The 14,522-nt window shown below is 38.4% G+C and overlaps 1 protein-coding gene across 1 annotated transcript in view; it reads left to right on the forward strand.

The window, feature by feature from the left end:
- LOC309510555 (fibrocystin-L-like) overlaps positions 1-14,522 on the forward strand; it is a 58,508-nt gene that overhangs the window by 959 nt on the left and 43,027 nt on the right. Inside the window, exons 4-30 of the mRNA XM_082185391.1 lie at positions 609-720; positions 821-878; positions 983-1,076; positions 1,190-1,243; positions 1,320-1,393; positions 1,483-1,525; positions 1,623-1,693; positions 1,788-1,898; positions 1,996-2,085; positions 4,081-4,346; positions 4,967-5,058; positions 5,202-5,361; positions 5,513-5,648; positions 5,774-5,917; positions 6,091-6,245; positions 6,365-6,475; positions 6,671-6,829; positions 6,931-7,052; positions 9,915-10,075; positions 10,303-10,469; positions 10,697-10,832; positions 11,062-11,216; positions 11,699-11,821; positions 12,136-12,241; positions 12,330-12,437; positions 13,578-13,739; positions 14,045-14,166. Of these exons, the coding sequence (XP_082041517.1) occupies positions 609-720; positions 821-878; positions 983-1,076; positions 1,190-1,243; positions 1,320-1,393; positions 1,483-1,525; positions 1,623-1,693; positions 1,788-1,898; positions 1,996-2,085; positions 4,081-4,346; positions 4,967-5,058; positions 5,202-5,361; positions 5,513-5,648; positions 5,774-5,917; positions 6,091-6,245; positions 6,365-6,475; positions 6,671-6,829; positions 6,931-7,052; positions 9,915-10,075; positions 10,303-10,469; positions 10,697-10,832; positions 11,062-11,216; positions 11,699-11,821; positions 12,136-12,241; positions 12,330-12,437; positions 13,578-13,739; positions 14,045-14,166 (3,292 nt within the window). The remainder of the gene's footprint in view (positions 1-608; positions 721-820; positions 879-982; positions 1,077-1,189; positions 1,244-1,319; positions 1,394-1,482; positions 1,526-1,622; positions 1,694-1,787; positions 1,899-1,995; positions 2,086-4,080; positions 4,347-4,966; positions 5,059-5,201; positions 5,362-5,512; positions 5,649-5,773; positions 5,918-6,090; positions 6,246-6,364; positions 6,476-6,670; positions 6,830-6,930; positions 7,053-9,914; positions 10,076-10,302; positions 10,470-10,696; positions 10,833-11,061; positions 11,217-11,698; positions 11,822-12,135; positions 12,242-12,329; positions 12,438-13,577; positions 13,740-14,044; positions 14,167-14,522) is intronic.

The following is a 14,522-nucleotide window of genomic DNA, read 5'->3' on the forward strand; positions in this document are numbered from 1 at the left end:
TATTTAGGCTATTTTTTTAATCAACTTCCCCCAGCAAACTTTGCAGGAAACATTTACTTGTCCTCTAGGAGAAATTTGCACCCTCATGTTATTCCAAACACATGGAACTGTGTTTATGTGACATTTATGTGACACAAAAACACACTTTTTTTTAGGAATATCCAATCAATAAAATTACAATAAGGCCATTCCATATGACTTGTGTGCTATGTCTTCTGAATTCAATTCATGTCTTCTGAATTCAAAAGCTATGTATGAGAAACGGATCAAAATTATGATCCGAAATTATTATGTTTTTTCTCCTGAAAATTTTCCCCTCTCCTGCAGCTCCCAAATCTTATTAATGCAAATTGAAATGAATATTTTCAATTTTGCATGAACTTTCCTCTAATGTTATTTTAAATTATTCTATTATTTTATGTATTATAAAAAATATAAAAACATTTTTAAATTCCTTTTGCATTTTGATTGTATAACATGTTTATTATTGCAGACTTTGGTCTGTCATATTTGTGCGTAAATGAAGAACATATGCAAATTTTAATTCTTTGAGATGACTGTACCGCACAATGTTATGTAAAATAAGCTTTATATTGCATTATATTCAGAGCTCTGCCAGAAGATAACTATGAGTTTCGGGTCAGCGTGGATGGCGTGCCAATTCCTCCCAGTAACATTTGTTATGGATATCAGTGGTATTACTGGTGGTGCATGTTCTATGTAAGTGAGATGGACTTTGTTGTATTGCTTAATAATACATATGCTCATATCTTCTCAAAATATTACAATATATTTATAAAAACATGCACTGCTTTCACAGAGCCGAACATACTATACACCTAGCATTCAAAGTATCAGTCCACTCTCTGGTCCCCCAGGTAAGTTTTGATAGTTTTTGTCATTACTCTGTTGCTATTTAAAATTATAGGTACCGTTCACACACAAAAAATAAAAAAAAATTAAAAAATAAACTGAACTTTAGGGACTGTGGTGACACTGCGGGGAAGAATCTATACTGATGTGTACGGAAGCAACACGGACAAAAGCTCAAATGGCCTGGATGCAAGATTTTTAAGGTCTGGAAATATTTAATTCACAATGGAAAAAATATAACTGTATGATTGTTACAAATATTCAGTCTTGACATAAGGTGTGTCTGAAACTGTTGTAATGTGTTTTCTTTGAACAGAGCGTACATGGGAGGCATGCCTTGTGAACTTCTAAAGCCTAATTCAGATGAAAAGTAAGTATTAAGTTACTAATAAATGTAAACATTAAATGTGAATGCACCCTCCATAAATACACATACATTTTTTCAGGTATGGCCTCTTTTTGGATTATGAGGGCAGTCAATGGGGATCTATGAGCTGTAAAATGACTGGAACGTATGTTGGTGAGGACATGTTATTATTAAAACATTCAATAATTATTCATTCACTATAGATTTTTGTCAGATTAAATGTCATTGTCTTTGGTTTTCAGGTCATCACAACCTCAGTTACATTATCGACGGTCAATTTGGGAGGTCAGAGAAGTTTGATTTTACTTTACTAAACTTTACATCAAATTCTCTGCATGCTGTTAATAGAAAAGTAGACAAAACACATATTTTCTTTTTTTAGGAGTTTGCCAGACTTTGGGGTTTTCAGCATCTCAGCACTGAACAAGCTTGCCATGTTCCAGACATACGCAGGTGTGGATAACATTTATTCTTCTTAAATAATACAGCATGGAATTGCCTGCACAAAATCAGAAACAAAAAAAAAACATGGCCTTGTCTCTTTCAGAGGTGACAGGAGTTTCTCCTTCTGAGGGCAGCATAATGGGCGGCACATTACTGACCATTCAGGGACATTACTTTGATGAGACTGACCAGCCAGCCATGGTGTTAGTAGGAGGTAACCCTTTGAATACAAATATTATATACATTATTTATAAAATAAAATAAAAATATTTTTTCAAATGTATTTTTTTTATTATCATTTTCTTCCTTAGGTCGTGAGTGTCAGATTCAGAAGATATCAAATGAGAGGATTGTCTGCATAACACCTGGTTATGAAAAAAACAATATGACAGTGTTTCCTGGTGAGAAGCTTATCTGAAATCAGATCTTTATGGTGACATAATATTACTGTAACAAACTTTTCCATAAACACTGTTGGCATGACAGTGGAATTCTGAGCTCCACACGCGAGAACATTTGACTTTGACACTGTTGAAGTGTCACAACACATTATCTCCAACAAGAACACGATTCTCTTTTGTCACGTAACTGACTGTCTGTTTTCAACAGGACATCAGAGGCTCTCACATAATTGACAGCAAGGAAACTAGAATTTGAATATTTCTCTCTTTGATCATAACATAGGCTAAATCTATCTAAACCAGGGGTTTTCAATTCCAGTCTTCACGCCTCACCGCTCTGCACATTTTGTTTATTTTATCTGACACGCTCAGTTAAGGGGTGGGTTCCATTCAACCAAATGTGTCCATTCAAACACATCACAACATACATTTATCATTCAGTTTAGGGCTTTTGAATTTGACAAATTAGATTAAGTGAAATGTATAATTAGTTCATGTATGTGGATGCTATATAAATAAAATAAAATAAATATTTATATGGATTTTATACACATGTATATTAAATGAAAGTATGGTAATTTATATTACATTTATTTTAAAAAGTATATTATGGTCTCAAACCTTAAACTCTAATATGCGTGACTTGAGTTGTCTGTGTTTGATGACATTGCAGGGTGTTGCGAATAAACACATTTTGTTAAGTAAAGTGCACTTTAACTGATATCCTGTGCTTAGGGAGTAGGGAGCAGTGAATACTGTGTAGGGACCCTGTCAATCGGGACACACATGAGTTCATGGTGCTCATATAAACTGTGCAGAGCGGGGAGGCGCAAGGACTGGAATTGGAAACCCCTGATCTCTATTACGGGGCTGTTTACAAGACACCGTTTTCAAACGTTAAACTTCTTATGCGTTTTACCCGTTCATTTACACGACAAGGGCCTGGCAGCAGAATACAACGTTTTAGTCGCTGATCCGTGTGAATGGGGATAGCTTTGGCAATGGTGTCTTCTGTACGCGAAAAAACTTCTCCGTTTTAAGCATTTTGTTGTCCTGTAAACGTACCTTAAATGAATAGCTGTAGCTGGGTTTCCATCCAAGCGAATCTTTTACAAATTTGCAACAACAAAAAAAAAAAAAAAAAAAAGCAAATTAGGTGTATTTCGAGTTGTTGACGGTTGTTGACGGTGGTATTTATAACCTAGTAACCAACAGTAAATTATTGTTTTTACTGTTGAAACCTAACATATCAAGGTAGGTATTGTTGATAACATATCAAGCCATGGCATTCAACAATTTAAGAAAAAAATGTAAAAGATGAAGGCTCATTAGCTGCAACGCGGTGTGCGGTTACCTGTTTTAAAATGCTTAAGCCATGATTGAATAAAGGCTTTTTATATTTTCCCTAAATTCTCGAGTGCCTTGGCTTGATATGTTTTTATTACATGGCTTGGTTGAATTCTAATGTAGAATGCGGTTCTACATTAGAATTTGTGTCGGGGTCCTCCGCTTCGCGTCGGGGTCCTGATCAGCCTGTCGGGGTTGTATTCGCTATAACAACCGCCTCGCTCTACATTATCCCTTACATATACACCCTACACCCAGAGGGCACCGGGATATGGATTCTACACCTCGCGCTGCACTTCTTTTTTGCATCCCTTGTTTTAGATAAAACACCATCAGCGGAAACAGATGAGTCACATGGGTTTAATGTTCGCTACGTCAGAATTTACTTGGCAAATGCGTTTCCATCTCCATTCGCATTAGCACAAGTCAAAAAACACCTCAAGCAAGCATAACCCTTTTTGCGAATTAAGGGATTTTTAAATTTTTTTATTTGCATTTCCATCACTCATTTATGACGCAATACTTCAGTATGTGCATAAAAACAGGGTAACATTGTGATTCATTTATTGACCAGGAAAAGTTTTTTCATTTCATTTCATTTCATTTCATTTCATTTCATTTCATTTCATTTCATTTCATTTCATGTAGGTGGCAGAGGTTTTAAAATGGAGATGTGGAACAGATCTTCTCCAAACCTTCTTGAGGACGTCCTGAATTATAATTCCAGTAGGCCTGGATATTCTGTCCAGTGGGTGGATTCGCTGTCCTATGTTTGGCCCAATGAAATTGATAACTTTGTGGCAAGATTGAGCGGTTTCTTTGTTCCAACGGAGACCGACAACTACTATTTCCAAATCAAAGCAGACGACCGATGCCAGCTATATTTCAGCAAGACAGGTCTTCCCCAGGATAAGGTACCTGAATGACAATAAAATCATAATTTCATCATTTCAGTAGTTATCAGTGCTAGCAATTATCCTGTTAACTGCCTTTTTAAGCATATATCTGAACTTAAATGGTTATAATGTATGAATGGAATACAGACCTAAGGTGGATCTATTTTAAAGAAAGGCACTTCTTTATTAAGATTATTGCAGAAGTGAAAGCAGCATCAGACAAATTTAATTGTAAAAAAGTTAAAGGTTTAATATAGTTGTAAAGCAAATGTACTGAACTTAATGTTTTTTTATTTTACACAAAATATTTTACAAAATAATTTGGACTCTAAAATTGCTAGAAAAACTGAAGCCATGTGTTTAACCAAGTTGTTTACCAAATTTGAAGTTGATATCACGAAAATTAAGCCAGCTAAAAGGTTTAAAGTACCTTTTCCATGGAAATGATGTCTAATTTCAAAAAAAGTTTTTTACAGGATTAATTATGAGTGTTTAAGAATGATACCTAATTTAAAAAAGGCAATACAAAGTGTGCTAACTGCTAGCAATACACTGACAGTTAAGAGGCTATGCAGAGGCTAGTAACTTACAAGCATATTTTAATTGAACTTAAATGTAATCATTTTGTTTGATTTCAGGTTAAGATTGCATCACAGCCTTACTATACAGGCAGTGTCTTCAGCTTTGGCACTCAGAGGTCAGACGTCATGCGCTTAGAGAAGGGAAAACCGTAAGTGAAGGTTTTCAAGTAAATTTTTTTAAAAAAAGTTATAAATATTTGCTCTCTATTAGTCTTTTTGTCATTATTATTGCTATTATTGACTATATTGATTACAGTATAGTCAATATGAAACATCTTCCAATGTGCTACAGGTACTACATAGAGATTCTAGTGCAGGAGTATGGATACTTAGCATCAGTGGATGTGGCCTTTTTCAAAGAGATCAGCCCTTTCACTGCCCAGCAGACAATTGAAGCTGTTAATGAGAAACAACAGATTAACGCATACTATGATATAGTACCTGAAAAACAGGTAAGTGAGCTCACAGATTCACTTTAGGGAAAGGAAGGGCCTTAGGAATTAATTTTCTGCACTGCACCTGAATAAACTCAGCAAGTCTCTGAAAAGAGCTCCTCTACCTGCAATGTGCATTTTTTTATTTATTATTCTTTTACTGTTTTAGGTGGTTCGTTTCGGGAGGTGGAAGCCAATAACCCCCATCAACGAGGTCCAGACTCTGAGAATCAGCAGTGATTGTTTCTTTCTGAGCAACTGTGAAAACACATACTACTTTCTGGCATATGGAGATCTTAAAACAGGTGCATTAGTTCACACAGCACTATAAATTCTCTTAATTTTTGCATTCACGCTTTTGCACTACCTCCAGAGACGTATTTTTGTTTGCATGTTTGTAATGTTTACTGGAGTTGCGTGCATGTTTTAGGGCCGATCCCAATAAGTGCATCAGCGATGGAGTTGCAGAACGCTCTGAATGATTTGTGGACGATTAAACCAGACAGCGTGACAGTCACAAAGAAAGAACTGGATAATGAGTCACTGTACAATGTGACATTCAACTCTAACAGAGGTGAACTTACTTTTTTTTTTTTTTACCACATTTGATTACATATTTATAACATTGATTCTTATTTTTGTTATCAGTTATTATAATGTTTTATGTTACTGTTTATGTTGTATTCCACTACATTTAAGAGTATTTTGCAATATGTTTTTTTTTTTTAAATCTTGGAATTATCTCAGGTGACTTTAAGGATCTTGATTACTTGATCATGGACTCAGATACTAACATCACAGTTACTGAGGATGTGAAAGGCCAGTCCAGCATGGAGACGTTCACACTGTTGTGGGATGGAGTTCCGTCCCTCCCTCTGCCTTTCAATGCTTCTGCAGCGGAGGTTTTTGTTTGTTTTATATTTCTTAATATTTACCATAGAATAAAATGATAGCCATTACAGTCCTTTGTACAAACAGTTTGAATGCTCTCTTGAAATATTGCTTTTCTTTTTTATTAAAGGTGCGTTCAGCACTAGATATGATGATCACCGCTAAATGTCCAGCAGAGATTCCAACCATGGAGAACACTAATGTGAAATTTTTCAGAGATTATGAGACCACCACCACAGGGGTAAGCAAGGCTGCAAAGCAGATGATCAAGTACTGTATGTTCTACATGCAGAGGACATGCCTACTTATTTCAAATTAAGTCAAGTTTGCCTTGCAAATAATGTGTGACATTAGGTATAGCATTATAGACATCAGTTATCTTGTTGAAAACATCACCTTTTTGTCCAGTTTTTAGAGCTTTCTCCTTGTCAAACAGTTTTCAGGTGATCTAAGCCGCAGAGGGGTCCGGGTCACTGATTCGGAGGCTTTCTGTGGCCGCTGGTCTCTGAAGAATCCAGAGATTCTCTTCAATGTCAATGACATTACAGCATCCGGAGCAATCTACAGCCCAATACTGCTACAAACATACAGCACTGTAAGCTCCACTAAACACCTCAGTATCTCATCCTTACTAATGGATTTTTCTCAGTATATGAACTTTTCAAAGATAAAAAAAATTATATCTTTTTTTTTTAGCTCTGTTTGGCGTACAAAGGACGTCTGGTGAATGAACTGGGAATATTGTTCAGTTACATGACTGCAAATGCTTTCCGGGAAGAGAACATACGCATCTCTGTGCAGTTTGACTCAACGAATGAGTAAGTTTAATCTACTGAACATATAGCAATCTTTTGTCTTTCCTTTAGAGGATTTGTCTTATCGCTTATGTGAGAACGTCTAGGTTACTAATGTAACCCCCATTCCCTGAAGGAGGGAACAGAGACTTTATATCGATACTGATATATTAGGGTCTCACCTGGGAGCCCAGTCACCTCCAAGTGGTAACTAAACGAGCCAATGGAAATTGGCCAGTGAGATTTGCATGCCGAGTCACACCCACCCGGACATTACTCACTTCATTCATGTTTTGCTGAGGAGCCGAGACAGGATCCTGGCCATTCAGTGGTGGTTTAGGGCTGTGGCAGAAGGGACATAATTGGCGCTTTTCCACTGCATGGTACGGTACGGCTCGGTTCGGTACGGCACGCTTTGGCGCTTTTCCACTGCATGGTACGGTACGGCTCGGTTCAGTACGGCTCACTTATGACGCATTTCCACTGCATGGTACGGTACGGTTCAGCTCGCTTCGGCTCGCTTTAAATGGTACCACCTCTGTTGAGGTTCCAAGCGTACCGTACCGATACTAAAATGTGAAGTGAAAACACTGCAGATCACTGATTGGTCAGACAGAATCATCACTACCAGCGTAATTGTATTTAAAACACGAGACACTAAACCCGCTAGATTTAAATAGCCAGTAGATAACAGCCAACACTGTAGCGCCTGTTTTAAAAGTATTTGCTTCAAAAAAAGAGTAAAAACTTAAAAAAAGAAATGGCTGAATCGTGGTCAGTGGACGAGGTGCAGACGTTCCTCTCGTTGGTTGCCGAGGAGCGGATGGGGAAACACGGAATGAAAAATTTGCATTTAATATGATGATGTCATGGCAGTAGAGACGGCAACTATAACGATCAGTCCCACCCACTTTGAAGCGGTACTAACTGCAGTGGAAAAGCAACCGAGCTAAAGCGAACCGAACCGTGCCGTACCGAGCCGAGTCGTACCACGCAGTGGAAAAGCGAAGCGAGCCGAACCGTTCCGCGCCGAGTCGAACCGTACCGAGCCGAACCGAGCCGTACCATGCAGTGGAAAAGCGCCAAATGTCTCTGTTCCCTCCTTTAGGGAACAGGGGTTACATTAGTAACCTAGACGTCCTCATTCAGTCAGTCACGTTCAACGATACTGATGTATTGGGGTCCCTATGGAAAGCGCCATAGCCACTAAACTGTGTAACAAGTGTTGGAGATGCAGATGCTGGCAAGCTATAGCGTGCCCTTATAACTGCCCTCACATAGTTGTAACCTACCCAGTGCCCCATGTCAGCCCAAGGAGAGTAGTCCTTCATACCAATGGAATGGAAGGGACAGGGCTTACTCTGGGGATGGTCGTAGCTGCTGTTCCTCTTTTGTAACATTTCACGGGGGGGAAGAGTGCTTCAGAGCTCAACTCCCATTGCTTTTCAGCCAAGACCAGTGTTGTTAACGCTGGAGAAGTGTACCCAGTTCAATGGAGAGGGAAGCTACGGAGCATGAAGGCTGTCTTTATAGATGTTATATTGGAGGTCAAGTTTTGTCTTCCACCACATGCATAGCTTTTCTGCATTGTCTTTTCATATTTTGCAATGCATTGTACCCAACACACGGGAAGAAACCGGCTCCACTCGGAGATTGCACCACATAAATGCACCGCAACGGCACGCTCCACCTGTGGAATGTGCACGTAAAACTTGGCGGCCCTGCCATTGAGGGTAGTGAGAGCAGAGTAGGCAACAGAGCAGCTTCGGGCATTAAAAGGTGCCTTCCACGACTTCTGAACCTGCTCATGAACCTTTGGGAAGAAAGGCACTGGGGTGGAACGAGGCTGTGAACCGTGCGCCGCACCCAGGAACCAATCGTCCAACCACGAGCGCTCGGGACACGGTGAAGGGTTCCACTCGAGCCTGATGCCTGCGACGGCCCAGGAAAGCATGGCCATCAACTCTGAATCTGATTTGGCGTGAGCAACCACCCCAGAGGGGGGTAGCTCAGCCTCAACCTCTCCAGAGGACAAAAGCCCGCTTTCTGATGCAGGGATCGACATCCAGTCCTCATCCGGAGTGCTGAATGAGACACAATGTGCCCCACAAGAGGGACCCACAACATCAGTCGGCAACTCGACGGCTCATGGCACACTAGAGGAGTGGGAGGTCCGTGGGGGTCGCAGTGAGAGCATGTACCATCCACATTTACTCTCTCAGCATGCTCTCTGCCCAGACATGTGAGACAGCGATCATGGCCGTGAGATGAAGTCAGGAACCGACCACATCCAGAAACACATGGACGCAAAGGCATCTTTATAAAGATGCTCACTGCGCGTGCTTGCTCTTTTAGGAAATCTTCTCTGAACGCTGAAGTGCTGAGGGGTGAAACGCTGCACTTCTCCGTGCACAGCAGGCTGGATATGAATCACCGCTGGATGCGCCCTCACACCCGCAGAGAGATCTCCCACGACGAGCTGCTTCAAAGCAATTAAAATGGCTGTTTTCGGAGATTATCTCCTTTTTAGCTATTAAAATTCTGTTTGCTCTTTATAGAAGAAATTCACTGCTGAAGATTAATTGAATGAGCGATCGCTGTCACAACTGCTCTGCACCGAAGCAAAGTATGAATGAATTGAGTAATGCCGGTCATATTTATACCTGTATGTCCGAGTGGGTGTGACTCGGCATGCAAATCTCACTGGCCAATTTCCATTGGCTCGTTTAGTTACCACTTGGAGGTGATTGGGCTCCCAGGCGAGACCCCAATACGTCAGTATCGACGTAACGCCGAACGTGACTGACTGAATGGGAACAAAATGATACCAATATCAAGGTAATTTTTGTTGTGAGTATAATGTAAAATTGAAATTGTCATTCTCAGGTGGAACTACAAGTGTGTGGATCTCCTGAGCTCCATACAGACAAACTACATAGGCTCCAACTACAAACTTCTTCAGTTCAGTGTGTATGGAGTGGCAAACTCTGTTTACTTCATAGATGCTGTTCACCTTGGACGTGCAATGACTGCTTTGGATTCTAATGGTGAATAGGAATAAGGAATTTAACTTTGAATGGTGGAATGGATGTAAATATGCTGGATAATTTATATGATGATTAGGTGATATATATCGGCAAAGCTATTATTAATATTAAATCATTTTAAATGTTTTGTTTTTTTGTATTTGAAAATTATTATTATTATTATTTTGTTTTGTTTTGAAATGCTATTTTTAAATGTAATGTTCTCTTTTCTCTATCCATGTGTTCAGTTATAATACACAGAAGAAGACCATCTGCTCTGGCCAGTTCAGGACTTTTCTTTTCAAACATAATTGTGAGCAAACAAGCAAATGCTTCACAAGTCAGCTATGAGATCACCGCGACACCTTACAACTGTGGCTTTGGTGTCCCACTGTTTGAAATAGGCTTTTTGAAGGTAAGTTAGAGTTCAAATGGAACTTATTCTACAATGACTGTTTTGAAGTGCTGGATCTTCCTGATATTTCTGATGTCATAACAAGTGATGGTTGACAACAAAATATTTGCTTGTCATAAGATCAGTCATTTGAGTTTTTCCTGCCGATTGTGTGCACATAATTGTGTTAAATGATTCATGTAAGCCTTCCATGTTCTCAATTTTCAGTCTTCATTTATGTTCAACAGAAGATGCCAAACAGCACAGGAGACCTACTGATTCAAAGCCAAGGGAATGCCACTGTCACTATTATGCGCCCTCAGAAAGCCAGCCCCCCTCTTACAGGAACCTTTAACGTTGAGTTCTTAGCCCGGCGTGTTGAAGGTAAGCTGTGGGTTTGTCTGTTACTTTTTTTTGTAGCTGCTGGAAATAACTGAATAATTTAATACATGGAATGTTTCACAGCAGATTCTTGATGTCGGACACTGTTAATCATGTCTCAATTCCAAAATGTACTTATTAGAATAGCGAACTAGGCTTATTTCTACATAAACCACAATCTTCCAAGAGGTGATCTGGTTTTTCATTTGGTATGTGCATTGTGTGTTCCCAGGCCTGGTGGTAGACATCAGCGCTGCGGACCTGCAGTATGCCCTGCAGGGGATCCCAGAGCTCGGCCAGCTGCAGGTGCAGCGATCTGGAGACTGTAGAGGCTACAGCTGGTACATACAGTGGCTCACCATCCCTGGAAATCAGCCTCTGTTAAAGGCAAGAAAGAGTTCAGAGTGCTATTACAATAAAATGAACAGGGGTTTGCAAGACGGCAGGGGAACTGCTTATGAGAAAGGGTAATGGCAATTTAAATAAAAGTGTTTGATTTAGTGTCTAAATTTAAAATCAAATGTGTAAAAAAAAAGTCAAAATGGAATGGTGTTTGCAACCCATTTTTACTTCTTCAATGTGAAATATTTCAAAGTGAAAAAGATATTCAAATAAAAAAATAAAATGGGGCCAGTCTTGAGTATCAATTTCTTAAGCAGAATTATTTCTGAAGGATGTGCAGCCTTGGTGAGCATTAGAGACTTTGAAAAACCTTTATATATATATATATATATATATATATATATATATATATATATATATATATATATATATATTTAAAAAAACTTGCCAACTCCAAATTGATATCTTAATTGACTTTTCATTTCATACATGGCTGAATTATAATTTTTTTTGATAATGTTAACCAGATCAATGCTTCCAATGTCATTGGCGTGAACCCTTCATTGACATCACACAAGACCGAGCAAGGAGGCCTCTTCAAACAGAGAATTATGGGAGACTTTCTGCGCGTGCCAACAAATAAACCACAGGTGCGTTTCTTACTCACTGCTTTTGCTGCAATAATGTTTGTCCAAAATACATTGTTCATATAAAGGCTCTTCCTCATGTTACCTGATGGTGTGTATAGTGTGCAGAATTCAATAGTGCTACATATGGCTGAATAGCTTATTTTCTATTTTAGTACTGTGTTGGGTCTCCTCTTAATATAAATGTAAACTTAAGTCCAGTGTAATAACTTGGTCCTAAAGCAAACCCAGTTGAGAAACCTTAGTTTAGGATGTCTAATGACAGAAATGTATTTGTATATTTGTATATACAGTATATTTGTGTGCTTATCTTTAAGGTGGAAGTTTTCATCAATGGCATTCCATCACGGTGCTCCAGGGACTGTGGTTTCACCTGGAGTGAGCCGAAGACCCCAACAGTGACCGGGATCTCGCCTACAGAAGGTAAAGAAGAGTAAATGATCAAGTCTCGCATAAAAGCTGTCATCTCTATTCATAATGATTTATATTACTGATATAACTTGTCTTTCAGGATCAAGCAGTCTGGGAACAGTTCTTACCATAACAGGATCTGGTTTTGATGGTGGAAACGTCACTGTAAAGATTGGAAATGTGGAATGCTCTGTTCTACATCTTACCAGTAAGTCAAAACCCAGTAATGGTGAAAAGCTGTATTCAGATGGCATGTCACTTTTTGTTAAAAGAATAAAAAAAAACATCACATCATAGGTAATTTTTAGAAATATTAAGATATTGTCATCATTTACTCACATTAATGTTGTTCCAAACCCGTATGACTTCTGTGAAACACAAAATTAGACATTAAAGTGCCCCTATGCTTTAAAATTAAAGGTTCCTAATTTTTAATTGAGCTATTTAAAAATTTCCTCCTACAATAGGTGCATGCATCCAAGGTCAAAAAACACTTTCATTTTCTCATAATATACATTGCACGTCACGTAATTACTCAAATAGTCTGTAAACGGTTTGTTTGAAGGTTCAGTCTCTCTAAACCCCTCAATTCCGTAAGCCTACTCTACTCTGATTGGTCAGACGGCTCAGTCTGTTGTAATTGGTCTACAGCTTACAGTATGTGTTGGAAATGAAACACCCGTTACCATATCTTAATTTCAGCTCCGGAGGCTTTGTCAGTGCTTGATACACTGTGATATGAACAGTAACGATGGCGTCGGTTTTTCCGTATCAATTCAAGCATGAGTCCTCATTCTTTGGAAGTGCATGCAATGTGGATTTGCTTTTGCAGCGCGGAAAACAGCATCTTCTCCACGTCAACAACACGAACCAGGGCTCTTCCAAGTGTCAGCTACAACTAGTGTTGGAGTTAGAGGGTGGGTCAAAGTAGAGGTTGTTCGCTGATGAGTTGAGCTCAGAATCGATTCTTTCTTTTAGGAGACAACAACTTTTTTTGTTGTGCACTTTGATCTTTCAAACTGCAGACCTTTTACATTCACAAACAGTTATATTACACACTACATGAAAAGTAATATTCAAAAAAGCATAATAGGGGTACTAAGAATTATACTAGTCAAGCTATGAATACAAAGCTCTGTAAAAGTATCATAAAAATGGAATACAGAGCACAAGTCTTCAGAAGTCACTTGATTGCTTTGTATGATAAATCACAATTCACTCCTTTTATTTTTCACACAACACAAAACATTTTTAGGTGAGTAAATGATGAGAGAACTTTTATTTTTTAGTGAACTTTTCCTTTATACACTATTTAAGTGAACGTTCAAATGATTTATTTGTGTTTCAGATACTTCTATAACCTGCCAGGTCGGTCCTGCAAGTGCAGGTGTACAGCCAGTCTCTCTGAGTTTCTCTGTGCTGGGAAATGCCCAATACAAAAGTAACAACAGCTTGTTCACACACCTGTTAGGAGTGACGTCCATAAATCCCACAACAGGAAGTGTAGCAGGTACATGTAGCATTACAATTCTCTACATACAGTAGAGTGTAATATATATATATATATATATATATATATATATATATATATATTAGTACCACTAGTAAAAATGCTTCTATTTCATATTTTTAAAATGATTTTTTAAACAAAATAAAAACAGAACAATTTAAATAACAAGTTGAACTGAAACATTAATTTCAAAATAGGATTTGGTGTGTCCAAAATCTGCTTACCGATGTTATCCCAACATATCTTATGACTGTTACTTACAATTAGCTACTAGCATGATCTTTTTTTTTTGTATGGCTTCACAGGAGGGACGATTCTGACAGTGTCAGGCTATGGATTCAGTAATGATACCGCAGTCACCATTGGCACTCAGCCATGTAACATTATAGAAGTGGAACTTTTCCAGCTGAGATGCATAGTTCCGGCTGTAAGTGAAGAGCTTGATTTACCATGATGATTTCCAGAAAATAGACAAATTTAAGATTCTAAATTGGTTATAAATCTTTTTAAATGTGTGATATAATATAAAATGTATTATTATTAATATTTTTTATTAGTATTATTAACAGACTCCTATGGTTGAATTCACTAAACAATTGCACCACTTTAAATGGAATTGCATTTAAAATATTTCGCATCCCCATGCTCCACAACCTGGCATTTAGAAATGACTTGAAAAATGGGAAATTGTCACATGCAAATTATATTTAGTACAAAACAAATGTAATCCATGAGTGCATCTGGTTAAAATAAATAAATAAAATAAAACTATGGGTGCTCCAG

Source organism: Leuciscus leuciscus, assembly GCF_965113295.1.
Source record: "Leuciscus leuciscus genome assembly, chromosome: 12".
In the NCBI taxonomy this organism is placed as follows: Eukaryota; Metazoa; Chordata; class Actinopteri; order Cypriniformes; family Leuciscidae; genus Leuciscus; species Leuciscus leuciscus.